General features: G+C 39.7%; 1 protein-coding gene across 2 annotated transcripts in view; it reads right to left on the minus strand.

Annotated features, from left to right (window-relative positions):
• Positions 1 to 7575: 7575 nt before the first annotated feature.
• The window catches only part of LOC101911506 (neuronal acetylcholine receptor subunit alpha-7), a 45518-nt gene continuing 35780 nt past the window's right edge, over positions 7576 to 17313 (minus strand). Inside the window, exons 6-11 of one of the 2 annotated variants that reach the window (XR_008745407.1) lie at positions 16537 to 16704; positions 15995 to 16189; positions 14567 to 14653; positions 13811 to 13920; positions 10875 to 11711; positions 7583 to 7821 (exon numbers count right to left, since the gene is read on the minus strand). Coding sequence is in view for 1 of the 2 variants with exons in the window: in XM_055793595.1 (XP_055649570.1) it covers positions 11193 to 11711; positions 13811 to 13920; positions 14567 to 14653; positions 15995 to 16189; positions 16537 to 16704 (1079 nt within the window). In the remaining variant the exon portion in view is untranslated. Of the gene's footprint in view, positions 11712 to 13810; positions 13921 to 14566; positions 14654 to 15994; positions 16190 to 16536; positions 16705 to 17313 lie in introns of both variants that reach the window. The other variant, XM_055793595.1, reaches the window with a different exon arrangement.

The raw sequence follows: 17313 nt of genomic DNA on the forward strand, positions 1-17313 counted from the left end.
ATTTCAGTTGCTTCGGTACTAGGAGTGCTTCACAGATGTATTACTCCTACAAGGACTGCTGGCAGCTGTGAATCATAAAAATGGATAATCCAGATGTAGGTGCAGGCAGAATTTTAACCAGAGTAGTAAAGTGGTAGTTAATGTCCACATAAAATTTGTATGCACATAACTTTTTCTGTGCTATAAATAATACGTATGTTAACAAAAAAAAATCTGTATGTTTTAAGTATCTTTCTGGCACTAATATTACGCATACGTAGTTCACTGACATTTTCAGGTTAATAAAACTCTACTTGTGCCATACTGTTCCACCTTTGTGATATTTCTTTTGCATGTAGTGTGTGGTATTCCACACAGAAATGGCAACCACATCATTTTTAGTGCACAGCCTGTATTTTTACTGTGAGGTATTTCAGAATACCCCTAACCTGCATCCTCTCCTGGTGACATTGTCTGGTTCCCCAACGCTTTTTTTAACTGAGTAAATGTCTGTTCAGGCATATGTCAATTGAGCTTCCAGTAATAAATTACTATTATAAAGGTAGCTACTTATAATGCAGTAGCGTCTGGAAGCCAGTCGGTAATCAGTTTCTGCTAAATGCATTATGCTGTATCTTTCCTCTGGAAGCAGGAGCACTCCTACTCGCTCTTCCTGTAAACAATGTGCCGAGAGTTACAACAGCCTTACATGAAGTCAGACTCAACCCCGTTCTTTTGTATGATGGTACAGACACGCTGTTTTTATCAGTGCACATAGTATATGTTATTAGGTTATTGTCATCATAGGTTAAAAGTGTTTTCCCAGAGAGAAGGTAGGAGGTTCAATAGCCCAGTAGCTGCCGTTTCAAATATAGATGCCAGCAACTTGCAAAGGAAATACGAGGAGCTAATAAATACCACCAGGAACCATTTGTGGGTTTCTTACTAATCTGTGTGTAAGTACCACTCGTGTTAGGTCATATAAGGCTATCAGTTGCTGTGAAGCCACGGGAGGAAGAGGAGGTATGCCAGGTTGGAGGATGAATCGCCATCATCTATGAAAAAGAGCTTGTCTGTACTTACTGCAGGACTGTAAGGAGGGACAGAATGCATTTCTTCCCCAAAACCCACTAACACAAGCACTGGCAATAATTCTTTATAAACTGAGAGCAAGTACTGCTCAGGCTTGTAGTGCTCTTGCTCCCTAAGCATATCCTCCAGGAGGACATCTCTCTTGGTGCTGGTTTGTTGCTCTGCAGAATCTGTGCTCTGTCAGTTTGCCTTGCAAGTTAGACAAGTTTCTCATTAAAGTAAGGAAGAGTAAGTTATTCAATGAGTTTTAGGCACAGTTATATGGCCAATAATTGAAACAAATGTTGCAAATAAAACCCGAAAAGATCTTCTGATACTTCCAGGGATTTTTTTTCCAAAAAAAATTGTGGTTGTTTTCACGGGGCAACCCTGTAATCCTATGCACAAGATCAATTGTAACTCTTCAGCAAGTTGTGATCATCAAAGTTGTTGGCTAGGCATTTTTGGAAATACAATTTTTCAGGAAGTTGCATATCTGCTTCTAAACCCCCTCATTTTCAGATTTTCACTGTAGTCCTTCATTATCTTTCTCCCCTTCCCCTTCCTACTAATGCAAACTCTTGGAAACCAATTGAGATCTAGAAATCCATCATGTGCTCTTGAAAGTTTGACCCATAATTGGGCATCGGTTTTATTAAACTTGTGGTCTTTACAGTATTCTGAACTTTCAATAGAAATCATGTATCACTTACATGGATATTGTACTTAGAAGATTCCAGATACCGTACAGGGCACTGGTCCTGCCGTCTCTGTAAGAGCAGGCTTTCCCCACCATAGGTCAGTTCTTCTCATACTTATTCCCAAGGACTTCTAAGTCATTCTTCATGTCCTCTGTGAAGTCGCTTGTCTTTCCCGATGAGTACCACCTCATTTTGCTCTATCCCTATTTTTCAGAGCAAAATACACCCATGGTCATCTTGAGCAGCTAGTTTTTAGGATTTCTTCATTTCAGAGCAGCTCACATGAATAAGCAACCCCTGGTGAGCAACGTTTTAAAGGAAGTTGTGGATTTTTTTCTCATCTGCAGCAGTCTGGAGTCTCTGTAGGGTAACAAGCAATTGTGTACATTGTATAAATAGGAGCTAGTCTCCACAATTGCTCTAAGCCGGTATCGTGAGCCTGGGGACTGACCCTTACTCAGTCATGGGACAACATGTGACAGGATCAAGTGAGAAGCACAGTGGAAATATAGCAGGGCAAAGCTGAGGCAGAAAGTCCTGTGTTTCAAATAGGTGCCAAACGCCACCGGTTCTGCATGTATCTTGCAGGAAAGATGGCACTCTCTTGGCACACATGTCATCTTCTGGAATCAAAAAGGTACACATAGAAACACAGAGCCATGTAGGTGGGAAAAGACCCTTAAAAGCATCAAGTCCAAGCGTAAATGTAACTCTGCACAAACGATGATTGTGAAAGGGCTGTCAGGAGAGTTAGACTCTGGTTTTTGCCCTAGACTCTACAGCCAGTCAGCCAGTGACTTACAGGTAAACAAAATTTGCTTACACCTTATCTAGAAAATATCCTTTTTCTGGCGTGGTTGTATGTGCATGTTTCTCTTGACTAAGGAGAAAAAAAAAAAGTACATAAATCTTTCTAAATACACTATGATAGAGTATTCTTCATCTGTGTTGACAGTCTTGTTAGCTGGATAGGCAAAGAGGAACAACTCTCGGAGGAAGGATTGAACTTCTTCCCTGTAGAGTTTTGCCTTTGCTGAAGTCGTGCCTAGTCTTCTCCTCTGCCCTGCAGATTACTGGCTTGTAGCAAACGGCAATATGGCTCACTCACTGCCTGCGGAGCAGCTTTTCCACACTTGCACATCCCCAGCAGCTTTCTGACTCAGCAGGAGCTTGGGCTCTGCTCTGTTAAGCGAAGAAAATATGCATAGGCAGAGGCGTGTGTGTCAGGTAACACGAAGGAAGAGTTTTTCTTAAAGTATTCTTTTTGTCGAGTGAGTGGGGAAATCAATGCTGCTACTGTCTGGAGAAAAGTAGTATGGAGTACCTGTAACCTCGTGATGCTCCCTAATGCAGATCATTTTTCCAAATCAGTTATGCAGTTTGTGGCATTATAGAAAGACTATTGAAGTTTTCATACTAACTCTGTTCAAGAGAAAACACTCACCACCCTCACTGGAGGTGAAGGCTCTTATGGAAATTGTCAGCAGCAAAAGCTCCGACTGAACGCAGTGCATGCTAATGACAGAATTGAGAGATGGAAAATGCCATCTCTGATATCTCGAAGAACTGGAGAATAAATTAAGTTATTCTTGAGCCCAAATGGTCTAAATTAGGTGTATGTATAGAAGGTGACAAATACTGCAATTCAGAGCTCTGGGTTTATGCAAAAAGTTTTGACGTTGTTTAGCTCTGAGAAGACATCTTTTGGTGGCTGTTATTGCTCTGCTTGCTGTGCAGACACAACACTGCTCTTCTTGGGGCCTTTGGAGCAAGGGGCGAAAGAGTTTGAACTTGCAAAAGTTGCAGAACGAAGGTGTGTTTTGTACATAATATTGGGCTAAATCTCCTGTTGTAGGGTTACTGTTAAAACATGATAAAGGCAATGTCTGGAGACACAAGTCTCAGAATTTGCACTGTGCAGGTTTTAGATTGCTGCAAGTAGATAGGACATTTTCCAGTGCACTAGGGAAAGCGCATGAGAAAATAAATGGGCTTTTGTTACTGTATTTAGTGGGCATGAATCCAGTTATTTCAGAACTGAGGCTGGACACTTTAGATCTCTGCAGTGCCATTCATTACAGCTTGCTTCCATTGGGTGCACAGAACAGTCCATTAAATGGTTGCAAAAGAACAGTGCGCTTTGTTAAAAGGCAGGCTGTAGTGTGCTAGGACTAAAAGCTGTGCTGGCCGTAGGAGTTTTCACTTATACCCCATTCAACCCACACAGATTGCTTCAGAATTTCAGCAAGAAGGTTGTTACCCCCATCCCATTTATCAGCTGGCATACTAAAAGCCCCGGCAAACTACTGCAACTGAAAAACTACTGGAAAGCCATGAATTCCAGTATATTTTTAGCAGCAGAAACCATACTGATTTTGAGCTAACACACACATTTGCTTTGCATACATTTTTCAGAATATTTTGCAAGTGTTTATTTACAACTTTGAGTATGTTTTGTTTCAGCTCTGTCTCCCTGAAGAAGCAGGCTTTATACGTACACGTAGAAATAGAGGGAGGGCAGCTTCTGCTTTAGATAAAAGTGACAAGAGGGCTTCAAGCTACAACCAGCGCTAGACCTTCGCATATGTACGTCATTAAATGAAGCGCAGGTCAGATCAGTTGTCACAAATGCGGCTGTGCACATGTATGTTAAAAGACCCAAAGTGGAGTGTAGCCACCTGTGACTGACCTGCCCCCTCGCAGCCCCCGTCCGGCACCAACAGCTCCCGATGGCTGGCTGGGCCTCAGCGTACAGCTGTGGTACCCGTGGTGTATGTCACAGCTCTCTGTTGATGATCATATCAAACCTGCCTCCCCCCATTCTCTGCCAGCTCTTCATACACCCTTTTTACCTTTTACAGCTTGTTTTAAGAGATACAGTACTCTCGCAGCTTGTTCTTGTTTCCACTGCAAGGTACTTCCCGTTATAAACACCATGGATGGTGTGTAAAGTCTCATCAAGCAGTGTTACAACAGGTCTTTGCTAACTGCAGGCAGGATAATGTTAAGCTTGAGTGCAGAGAAGGATGCAGCAGTTTAACTTCAACAGGCTTTAAAACTGGTTTAGCAAAAAGAGAACTACAACCACTGTGCATGTCATTAACCTGGTTTCAGCTTAGTTTCTGACAGTCTTAAGAAAAGACCAACTGGGCTACATATTGCAACCTCTCGCTTCCAAGTCTCTTATGTTATTACCTCATCAAAAGAAAGCAATATCTTTCAAGCCGAGCTAAGTACTAACCCGTGAAGACAGCATATTCTCATTTTTACCCATTTTACTCATTTAATAAAATGAGTAAAATTTTACTCATTTACGTTTTTACCATTTTACTCATTTAATAAAATGTATGTATTATGTACACAGCATAGTCAGAAGAACCAGGAAAACTTACTTTTCATGCCACACACAGTGGATCTGGTGAGTCTGCTTTGGTGTGCAAGCATGCTGCTGCCATCTGCAAGAGCTGCCTCCACCGCAGGCATGTGTGCGCTGCAGCGTTGGCACCAACGCTCCATCAGAGCGCATCCTGTCCAGGGCGCCACTTGGCATGGTAATGTCATTTTGTGACTATTCTCTCTTGAGTCAAGGGTCAAACTTTTACATACTCTTCCTGAATTTTGATCAAAATAGCCTGGTAATTAGGTTTCACTTAGCCAGAAATTGGAAGAAGGACAGGGAGCAATGAATGTGCTGTGTCAGCAAAAGCCATCTCGAGACAAGAATTCTTTTCTAGTAACAAAGTTATTATGGAAATGTTTCACAGCTGTATGCAATACGTGCACAGAGAGGTAAGACAATACTGTCTGAGGGATGTTGTACATACATCTTGCTCTGGGATGCAGATTTTTAGTTTCTAAGCCTAAAGCACATTTAATGTAAGTATTTAATATTTGGCTTGTTCTTAATTCATCTCTGTGCCTACCATGAACCAGAGGAATGTGTAAATGAGAACTGTGAGGTTTGCTGGACTGCATATAGTCCTGATCACAGACTTCTGGACTCAGAGGAAAGAATTCCCTGCCTTTTACAGGCACTGAGGCACTGGGTCATATCCTGAATTGTTTAGTTAAGAGGAAAACATCTATGGATGTTATTCTCACATACACATATTCCAAAGTAGCATTATATCATGTTCTGGGTGTTAAATTTTTGTTGGGTTTTGGTTTGGGGTTTTTTTTTAAGGTAAAAATATGCAGATAGTTCAAATTATTTTGGGGTTTAAACTGCTATTCCTGTATAGCTTTATTACAGGACAAGCCACTGCAGCTCCAAAAACTTGGTGATTTACTAGCAGTATCTTTACAGGGAGCGCCTAGATAAGACGCTGATGCTAAGTTTCAGATTTGAATACTTTCATGTTCTGTTAATAAATGGCAATTTTGAATGTGGGCATTGGAGCGTGAGAGATTGTTGTTTATTCTTTCTCTATGCCATCATCTGCAAATTGCTTATATAGCAATAGCACAAATAAATGTTACATAAATGTTAAAGTTTTCTTTTAAGCAGCAGAAGCAATGTAAAAAAAAAAAAAGTAATAATGGCAGGCTTTCATTTGTAGTTGTAGTCCTGTTGAGGTCCTGTTTGATTACCAGGTTAGATTTGCTGTAACGTGCAGATTCTGTTCCCAGCCCTTTAAGATTTACTCGTATTTTAATATCAGGGCATTAGGCTAAGTAGTCAGTTTTGTTGAAGAGAAAATGTATTCTAACTGTTCTTACAGGATTAAAACGGGATGGTTGATACTGTTACTCTCTATAGCCACAAGACCCTGTGCTGTTATGGACGTTGGCACCCCCCGGGCAGTGACATTAGATCAAAACTCCTAAACCAGGGCAGCTTTCAGCCTGCACGTTAACCACCCCGATGCCTGCGAGCAGCAGCACACAGCAGTCTCGTTTTTATTCCCATTCATAAATGCTTCAGGGATGGGGTGTGTGTGACGGTGGGTTTATACCCAGTGGCAGGGAATTGCCTGGTGTGTGCTGAGCTACACCTGGCCGGCCGTGCTGAAGTGTAGCAGTCTGTCTGATGCAGGATGTCCTGCCTCCCGGCGCTCCAGGAGAGAAGGCAGGAATGTCAGCTTGACAGAGTGGGCAGCCACCAGTGTGACCCCAGTGTCTGACACTGTGACCCGTGGCAGCTCTTACCCAAAGACAGGCTGGGTTCAGCAACAACTACACACTTGTAGGACTTCGTTTGGTGACCTTGACCAAACCAGTCGTCATCAGCTGTTCCTTACAAGCTTGCAGAAGCTATAAGAAAATAAAATCTTGGGTTCAGCAACCCTTGATTTTTAGTACTGGCACATACTCAGCAGGCTGTTGTAAAGAACGTAAAGAACGAAAGCTTTTCAGGACGCTGGTTCAGCATGTAGGCAGTACAACTCATTTGTCTGCAGAAAACTACACTGACATGTTTTTTCCCCATCCGGGGGACATTCTGCTGATTAGATGTATTTTTACCAGTAGCCAACAAACCAGACTTGCAGCTGGCAAAACCAGCAGTTTATTCAGCTGGTACAGATTTGTTTTTTCTCTCTACTCTGTTAAATTTCAAGAAGTAAATTATTACTGGCATTGAGGCCAATCCAAAACTTAAACGGCATTTGTCCTACTCAGCTAACTTTGATCGCTTATGTAAGGCTGAAGTAATATATGTTTGGTGTTGGATGGGTTTGCTAGGAGGATATGAATGTATTTTTAATTATCGAAGACCTTTGTCATCCCAGATTGATAGATCTAAAGACGTTTTTCTTTCTTTTATGGCTAGTCACATTTTCTACTGCTTGAGTTTGTTTCCATCTTAGCAGAATGAGAAAGAATGAAAAGTCTCTTGATCTAAATCTTTTATTTGTACTGGACTGAAAAGTTATTGAATTTCTTAATGACAATCAGTACCTGGCAGATGTAACGACTCTTTCTAATGCCCTTTATGCAGTGTTTCTTAATGTAAAAAACAGTATAACAAAAGAAAAGAAAAGAAAATCTGGGACTTTGGTTTACCTTCTTTTCTTGTTAAAGAAGGTGAAACGTTGACTTGTTGCAGGTGAGCTGAGATTACATCCTCCAGCTAGAGAGAATGTAAAGAGAATTTGAAGAAACCTTAAAAACAAGTCTTACATAGTAGTATCAATTCATATATAAAATAATTTAATATTTTAAATACTGTTTAATTTATCTGTATTTAAAACCTTTTAAAATTTTGTTTGGAACTCTTTTGGCATTAACACTTAAATCCTTTTAAATATTAAAAAGTCTTTTAAATATTCAATACAATTCAATATAAAACCAGAAAAAGTAATATACATTGTTCACACGTAGTATCATACATGACAGCTGAGCTCTAGAGTGAGCTTTTGAATTTGTCAGACAAGTCATAGCTTAGTTGTGGTGAACTACTTACTCATCCTCTCTCTGGACTCTTTAAGATTATAGCAGATCCTTACCATCAATATGTAGGTTTTAATACATAGACGTACTGTATACAGTATTTAATTGCCATCTCCGTGCCCAGAATTGTAAATAAATATTTTTCCCAGCATTTAGATCAAAATATTGTTTAGCACATACACAAATATATTTGACGCACACGATTTGACAAGAAACAAACCAGTTTTGCTCAGCTCTAGGAACATTTAACTCATAGATGCAAAATAATGTAACTGAGTTGTCACTGTTGTATTTAAAATTCATAATAATCTTATTACCAAACGTTTACAGGTTCTGTTAACAGGAAAATTAGGATTCACTTGTCCCCTTGGTGCATTTTCATTAATCCTGCCAATGATAAAGGCAGTGGTGTAGGCATGATGCTGGTGTCTTACAGCTGCTTTGTGTAACACCTGGTATTCACTGACATTATTACAAACTGTGACAGTTTTACAAGCTCCACGTTACAGACTTTGGCAGGACTTCACTAAAGGCTAAATACCAGTATCGGGTTTTTAAGCGTAGGCATCTCTGTCATTGATAATGAGGTTTGCTGTCAAATTGTAAATTGCTTTCTCCATCCTTCTGTGAAGAACTCCTGTATTTAGCAAGATGATTTCTACAGATACTGTAAATGGATTCTGGTGGAAAGAGGGCTACTGTCATGCTTCTATATTACATGCGTCATGTATTATGGTTGCAATAGTTGTGTCTATTGTACAAGGTAGTCCCCAAAAGTCTTAATTTCTTCTTAAAAAATTCTTCTCCAAGAGGACCCCAAAACTTTACAAAGACTAAATGGAACACCCTACGCAGCTACTTAGGGATACTTGCAGAAGGAAAAATTACTAATGCAAATCAGCATTCACATCAGGATGCCTAGTCTAGAAACATTACTCAGAAGAGCAGTACATGCCACATGATACGTGTAGTTATTCACAAATGAACAAAACTCGTACTTCAGAGTTTGGACTAGTAGTTTCTATTTGTATGCAATCTACAAACTGGAAACTATTTGCAGGGATAACTGCATGGCTAATTCTTAATAACTGGTCCTGAAAATACAACTTCTTCACAGGTAAATCTGAGGCGTGGTTTCAAGATGAGATTTCAAAAAGGATTTGAATGCTTTGCTCCTGACTTCATAGTGTGAGATTCTGAATGAACCTTTAGGAAGACAGAATTCACAAACTGTAAGAAATATCTTGCCTTCCTTTCACTCCTCCTGCCCTTTTCTCTGGCATGAAGGTGCTTGAGCAAGGTGTTCCCTCGGGTGATGCACTGTACCTGTGGTGACTCTGAGCTTGGTTTACATGAAATTTGGCTCTCCTGCTCTCAGGAGAGCAGACTTTAAGAAGGAAATTTTTACCTAGGGAGAATAAGCATTTCATCATTTCATTTTAACTGTTTGAGATAAACGGAGGCCTTGAGTTTCTTTTACAGCAAAAACATGCTACAACAGGCCTCCATGTGTGTGTCTCTGAAGACCTCAGCCAACAAGTTGGGGGGATTCTGTAGGATAATGCAAGCAGTCAGTGCTAAGTAATCCTCTCGCACATCTGTTACCACTTAGATGACTGGTCACGAGTACTGGTGCGCCAGCAAGAGGCTGATCCTCAGCTGGTTTGTACCCAGGAGTTTGAGGTCCTGGTACTCTCAGCTCAGCCCTTCTCGTTAAGACATCGAAGTCATATGAAAACTACGCATATTTTGACAGGAGAATTTCAGAATGAGAAATAACATAAAGTTACAAAGTATTGGGTTTGTCTTTACAAATGTCTATCTAGACTTAAGAGAATGTGTATTTAAGTCTCAACCTTTCCTTGGACATATATGCAGTGTGTTTATAAATATATATTTATACAGTTCACAGTTTATATCAGACCCAAGAAAGCTTTATTTTTCATTAGTGCTCTTTAGATGATAAACTGAGCAGAAAAGGTGCAGTTTTCTTGTAAAGACATGTTCTAATGACTCAACAGATGGAGGTCTATAAAATGCTAAGTACGCAACAGAACAAACAATTTTTAAATTAAAAACTTGATCTCAGGATTTAATGGCTTCTTTTTGCTTTAGATTCTTCATTTACACTTAAGCCTGTAAAAGATACTAAGTTACTTTTTCCAAGTTTCCAGTTAACAGTAAAGATCAATTGTGCGTGTGCGTGTGTGTTTTTAAACAAGTTGAGGATAAAGGAATCATAAATCCTTCATTTTCTTTTTGATAGTTAAAAGGTCATCAGTTGAAAGAATGTCTTTCTAGGGAGAAGTAGGAAATGGTGCAAAAATTACTGTGATGCCTGTTTAAGAATTCAGCCCAAACTTCTAGGTCAAATCCAGAAAGATATAGAAGGACAAGTTATGTTCTGTATCATCTTAACTTTCAGGGTTTTGGTGTCTCAGGTGAACTCGGAATGCTGCAAAGTCACATATGCTCTCTGTAAGATGCAGGGAGTTACGGATCTGACTGGTTATGAGTGAGCTGAAGAGCTAGATACCATGACTCAGTAAGAAGCAGTAACTGAAAAAACAGTGATTTCTCCCTTTTCTCTCCACTGTTTGAGCTTCCACCTATTTGAGTTTAATCCTCTCCTAAACAGAGGTGTTTACAGTCACTCATTCTGACAGTTAAAAGGGACCACCTTCTATCTTTTCTAACAAAGTCTGAAGAAGTGACATTTCTGGCATTGCCTACCTGTTGTTTTGTAACAGCCACTTCACAAATGTGAAGAGAGGGTGGTGCGATACCCTGTCATTCAGAAGGGTATATGTCACTTCCATCTACCACAGGAGAGTGCTCAGAGGAGCTGTGCACAGGCAGCCCAGGGAGAAATCCCTGGCTTCCCTTCTGAAATGGTGCCACTCTTCGAAAGGAGCTCAGGACCAGAAAGGGGGGCAAAAGAAAGTGGACAATGAGAAGCAGTATACTCATTAAAAACAAGCGATCAGACAAAAAAAACACACTCTTATTTGCTACATATCATACTTCAGAGAATCAGATTTTAGTTAGGAATTAAGCAAAATCTTTAGACACAGCCTCTACAAAGTTTGGTGCCGACATTAGAATACCAATTGTACAAATGATCGTGAAGACTGAAAAAGCCATCAGGCAGAGCCGATCCACTACGGAGGCTGCAAACTTCCATTCATTGCAAACGGCCTCCTCTTCATCCTGGTCTCTGAAGCGGTTTGCAATGTACCTGACCTCTTCCAAGATCTTAGCCAAATCTGGGTCACCTTCAGAGGGGTGGCCACTGTGCAGCAGGTTTTCTTCATCTGTTGGTGAGCAGGTCATCCTCCCACAGATCACCCCTGAATCAGTGGTAGGTGTGCAGTGAACCCCTTCCAGCCCCCTAAACCCAATGTAGAGCATATTCCCGTTACTGGATTGCTGTCCACTCACAGTGTTCAACTCCACACTTGACAGGCTACACCGACGCTGTTTGTGTTGACAGGCAGGACGCACTTTGTCTTCCCCTGGTCTTTTCATCCTCAGAAACCAAGCACACCAGTTGAGAAGGATGATTCTTGTCTGAAATAAATTTTTTTAAGAATAAGCATCTCCTCACACAGCCACTGCCTTTGGGCACTAGTGGTGTTTTCGCAGCTGGGGTGGCTGTCTAGGCCATGTTCTCTGTCTAGTCTGCACAGGATTTCTAGAAAATGGTACTGGAGTTTTCCAGCTGATGGATTTGCCAGTCACTGAGGCTGCTTTCTTATTCTAACAGTGCTGTTGATTGCCTCAGGCTGGCCAGCATTACTGGGAGACACCCTCCTCTAATGGGAGCCTCCATAGTTCTGCATTTGCCTTACACTTCAGCGGTACGGCAGGCGCTTCCACCTGTACTGCAAACCATGGATTATAAAGAAGAAAAAAACTTACTAAAGAGGAGTTGCTTTTTAGCAGTCTTCATAGCACTGCTTTAGACTGTAGTCGGTAAATTAAAATTCTTTTACTCATATTTGTGCTCTAGTAGCCAATTCACATGACGCTACTGTTTGGAGGGGTTTGCTAAAAAAGATGCTATGCTGGGCTGGACCACCAAGCTTTATAAAGTTTTGGCTCTGTTCTCACACTGCTTTCATGACAGCTGATTGCAGATTTTGGAAAACAAATCTGGATATAGCATGGAAAAAAGATGAAAATACATTGATTTTTAAAAAATATTTTGTAAATTTAATCAGTGTGTATCATTTTATTGTTTTCCATATTGCCTTAATCCAGCCTTACAGAAAGTGCAGGCAAGGCAGAGACTGTTCCAGTCCAGATGCAAGCTTCTGTAATTTATTTCAATCAGATTTTAAGAGCTCGTTCCAGTGTTTCTTTTCCAGAGCACTAATGAAATATTATTGCCTCATATAATATGTAAACCTTACACTGTAATTAATATTGGATTTGGTCCATTTATTCTGACTGTGGATTGCCACTCACAGTAGATATTCTATCCAGGCAAACATCCCAGGCAAAGATCTTGCCCTGTTACTTTATTTACACTGTCAAGCTTCACCAAGAAGGATAATATTCCATTAGCTGAGGGCCTGATCCAAAATCCACCAGTATCCAAATAATATTTAATGGACTTCAGCTTCTCAACACTAAAGCTCACTACTCAGCCTCAAGTACTCTGTCTTCTCCGGATGTTTGGCTCTGTACTAAACATTTATTCCCTTTAGGTCATCAAATACGCGTCTAAAGTTATATACTTTTTATTCTCTTTATTGAAATTTATTTTAAAGTCACTGCCCCAGAATAGGCCAGGGAATATCTCATTATCTTTTGTCTGCAGGGCACTGCTGTATGCACATCCTTTTTGGCCAGTAAGGATAATAATAACTCATTGTTCTAGACAGAAAAAAAAGACAAAGTTCTCTCATTTTCAGTAATGCCTGACGCTGCTGTGAGCTGAGTGAAGTCAGGAAGAGTGGACAGTTAGCTGATGATACTCACCAATATTTAGTATTTCAATATCATCGTAAGGTTCTCTGTAAAAACAACCACTTATAGAAGTACATGATAAAGAAAGTCTTAACGTGCTTAGAAAAAGACTTATTTTTCTTTGCACTTTACAGGTGTTCTTGACCAGAGATGTAAAGATGAGGATTTTCAGAGCAAGTTTTGCTTCCACTTTAACAACCATCTTTAAAAATGGCTTTTTAGGCTGTTAATGCTTCTGTATGCACAGCAGCTAAATATGTAGCAACTGCACAGCTGTAGCTTGAGGGCAGTGCATTTCATGCATTTATAATCTCCATCAGCACCTTTCTCTTTCCTTCTACCTGTTTCACTTCTGACATCTGCAGCTTATTTGAAAATCACCTTCATTTATATCTTTAGCTTTCAGCAAAATCCTGAGTTGCTTCTAGCTGTGGTGAAGGAGATTTGGAATATAGAAGCAAGTTGAGATATATTCATTCATTCCATCTCTCACACACATATACCCTCTATGAAGCCAACCACATGAAACACACCTGGATATCTAATTTCTGGTGAAACTACTTTTCAAGACAAAATGATTAGAAAGGATTTATATGTTTTTAACAGTAAGAAGTAAATGTGGATCACTAGCTAATCTATCACATCCCTGATCTGGATATTTATGCAATGGATAATGAATGAAAATCAAACCTTACCCATTTAGGCATTTTGCCCCCATCTGGATCATGATGATGGTATTGTAGAACAATAACAGTGACAACAACAGAAAGGCCAACAATAATCATAGTGCTGGCAAAATACTGAGCTGCAAAATAAAGAGATAATTACAGCAATATACTTCGGCTGATATTGCTTTGTAGCTATTTTAAAGGGTGTTTATATACATGCATTAAGTTTTTCATTGTGATACATGTGCTGCTTTAGGTACTTGTGAAAGATTTCTCAAAAGCAGCTGTTATTTTGAGAGGCTAGCCAGCCTTGAGTAACTTTCCCTGTGGAACTGAGCACCCGCCTTTTCTAAGCAACCCTGAAAAAAATTGTCCTCTATTTTCTTTCACCAGTACTGTGGAGACTGGCTAGTACCTCTTCTGAAAAGTTTCTCTTCCTGTTTGAGCAACTACAATGGGAAAATTTAATCATATTTATCTCTGCATTCCTAACGTCTAGCCAATTGTGTCAGAACTGCAACAACTTCTTCCACGGAAAACAGGCTCCCTTCTGCTTTCCTAAGATACACACAGGTTCTCTGTTTTGTTCAGAGCAGGGAGCATGGAAGCTGTATAGGGGATCACACCCACCAGAGCCTCCTATCAATTTGCAGCATTTTTCTAATTCAGTTTAAGTAGGCCATTGTACAGATGGTAGTTTGCCTTACTGCTAGCCTTTGTGCAAAGTCACTGCTCCTCTTCTGACAAAAAAATAAAAGTGAATAAAACCTGTAGTTAGCTTACCAATTAAGGGCACAGAATCAGATGTTGCTGGCATAATTTCAGCCACAAGTAACATGAAGACAGTGAGAGACAATAAGACTGTTATACCTGAAAGATAAACACAAAATGTGAAATTAGATCAGTAGCTTCTAATAACAAAGCAGTAAGAAGCAGAAAATGAACCTGAAGGAGTGCTCTTTGCAAGATGCATTCCCACTGCTACCCTTGCAGTGGCACGTCAGTGGTACATATTCCTGTCCTTTCTTGTACTACCTCAAGTTCAGGGTAGCAGTGCTGCCAACCTAGTACCTATGCTTGCACAGATGTATAAAAGTTTAGATCCTTGTCACTGATCAGCTTTTATCACCGCTTGCTAATTAGCTGAGGTAAATCAAAGTAATTCTTGCTGCTTGTTTGCTTTGGAAACATGGTGTGATTTTGAATATTTGACCGTATGACACTTGATTAATTGGTATGGAAGCTGCAGGTGGTGTGATGCATAATATTCCTGAACAACAGATTTGCTGTCTTGGACAGACTTAGATATCTTTTGATAGTAGTTGTCAGGTTCTACATAGGGCTATGCCCAAGCAGTCTTGACTGTTATTTTTGATTTTTGGAATTTGACTTCTGTTGCTCAGCAATGAGTTCCCACCTTCCTGGAAAAAGGCTTAACTCTTCTCAGGACTAGTCTTAAACAATAAGCAGTTATTGTCAGGTGGAAAAGGATTTAGGAATAAATAATTCAACTTAAAATATGGAGAAGGACTTCTTGATGAGGGAGGTGACTACTCAATCAAACCATGTTCTGTAGAAATGTCGATTTTGTTTCTACCCTTTAACAGCTATGTTCACTTAGTAAAAGCCAGTGCATTTGCAGTTTTTCATGGGGAAAAGTTTTCATTACATAATTAGCCTCCATCTTAAGGATTAAGTACTCAAAGTCACCAGATTTGTTTCAAAACCAATACTTAAATTAAAATTCACTATGAAAATTAGAATAGGAGCAGTTAGAATCAATCTTTCTGAGAAGGCACCTTAGGCTCTTAGTATTTCCTTTTAATAGCAAGTTGTACTAAGAAGGATTCCACATAAAAGCGTTCAAATGCACATTTGTAAATTTAAGCTTTACTCAGTGAACAGGGGATTTTTCTTCAGCAAATAAACGTCAAAAAATGAAGCCCTGCTTCTTAAGGAAGGTAGCCAGGAATTGTCATGCCTCTGCTTGGTTGGCTGGAATCTCTCCATTTCACAGCTCCAGTGTACCCTGAAGCTGCGAGCAAGGGTTAAACATAACCCAGCTTCAGCATCAAACAGTAAAAACAGCTCGTGAGCCAGAACAGGGCACGCAAGCTAGTCCTCCTTGCCTTACTCAGACTGTTTAAAAAAACTTAAAAAGACAACTTCTTTTGTTTTGGTCATATTTACAATATCCTATTAAGGCTTTACCTAGTGAGATCTTTTCTCCCGAGTCTGCTGGAAGCAGAAAAACTAACAAAGCAAGTGCCGATATCAGTACACAAGGAATAAGAAGATTGAGGCCGTAATAGAGAGTCCTGCGTCTCATAGTTACTGTGAACGTTACGTCTGGGTAGGGTTCTTTACAACACTCATAAAAACTCTCAGTTCTTTTCCCAGGAACACCTGTGTAGGAGGGAAGAGGAAGAAAACTAGAAATTAATATGAATAAACTGTATATTATGTAATGATTATCAGTAAAACTACTTCTTTAAGCTTAATTCCCAATTAAAGTCATTTTTGTCACATAATAAGGGAAAATCAGGTAAAAGGTACTTAATGAATTAAGCAGAAATTTTGTCACCTACTTTTTAATGTTGATTTTCACCTCATACCTGTTTCTCAGTTTCAAATGCCACTAGCTAGGTAATTTATTAATTTCTGTCTCCAGAATTGCATTCATTATTCCATCCATTTCAGCAGCGGAGACAAGGCTGTAAGTTCACAGTGTAAATAAGAAATCAAGTGCTTACCTACTAAATCCCACTCTCCATTGGAAATATAGCCAGATATATCTGCTTCTTGCATTTGTAAGTCCAAGGACCAGCCTCCGTAAGTCCAGGATCCAAACTTCAGGTTACACTTCTGAACATCAAAGGGAAACCAGCGCACATCTATGTAGCATGAGCTTTTGAATATACCTAGATTGGATTTTAAAGAGCACTTAATTTAAATGCTTGTTCCACATAATTTCAGGTAACCAGACCTTGTACTACCTCATACTCTCTGCTTTTTCCTTGTAAAGCATATTTCATCTCAGTAAATATCGAAAGTCAGTCATAGAAAAGGGCACCATTAACTGTCCCATTAATGCATTGATATTATAAGCTGGTTTTTGGACTACATCTCCATTTTGGCATGCAGTGGGAGAATATTTAGAGAACAGCTCAGATTCCTAGATACTGTATTTCAGAAAGAAATGAAGCAGAATAAGCAATCTGTTTCTATTTCTTTTACTGGATAAAATAAGAAATCCTGAAAGATTATTTGCTGTCTTATTAGATTTACATGACTTTGATACATTCAGGAGAGCCAGCTTCTTTCTTTTCCCTTGTTGAGTCATGCCCTGTCATTTAGCAGCTTTCAGAATTGAATTGAAAAACCCACACCAAATGGAACATCTTAAATCAAAAGAATAACAGGCGATCCCCTGAAATCCTCTGGGAGTCTTAGATGGAAAAATTAATCTGTCTGGAAAGCATTTGGCTGTATTGCTGTATTTTCTATAATTCAGGTTCTAGGAAGAGTTA

Source organism: Falco peregrinus, chromosome 1 (genome assembly GCF_023634155.1).
Source record: "Falco peregrinus isolate bFalPer1 chromosome 1, bFalPer1.pri, whole genome shotgun sequence".
Classification (NCBI taxonomy): Eukaryota; Metazoa; Chordata; class Aves; order Falconiformes; family Falconidae; genus Falco; species Falco peregrinus.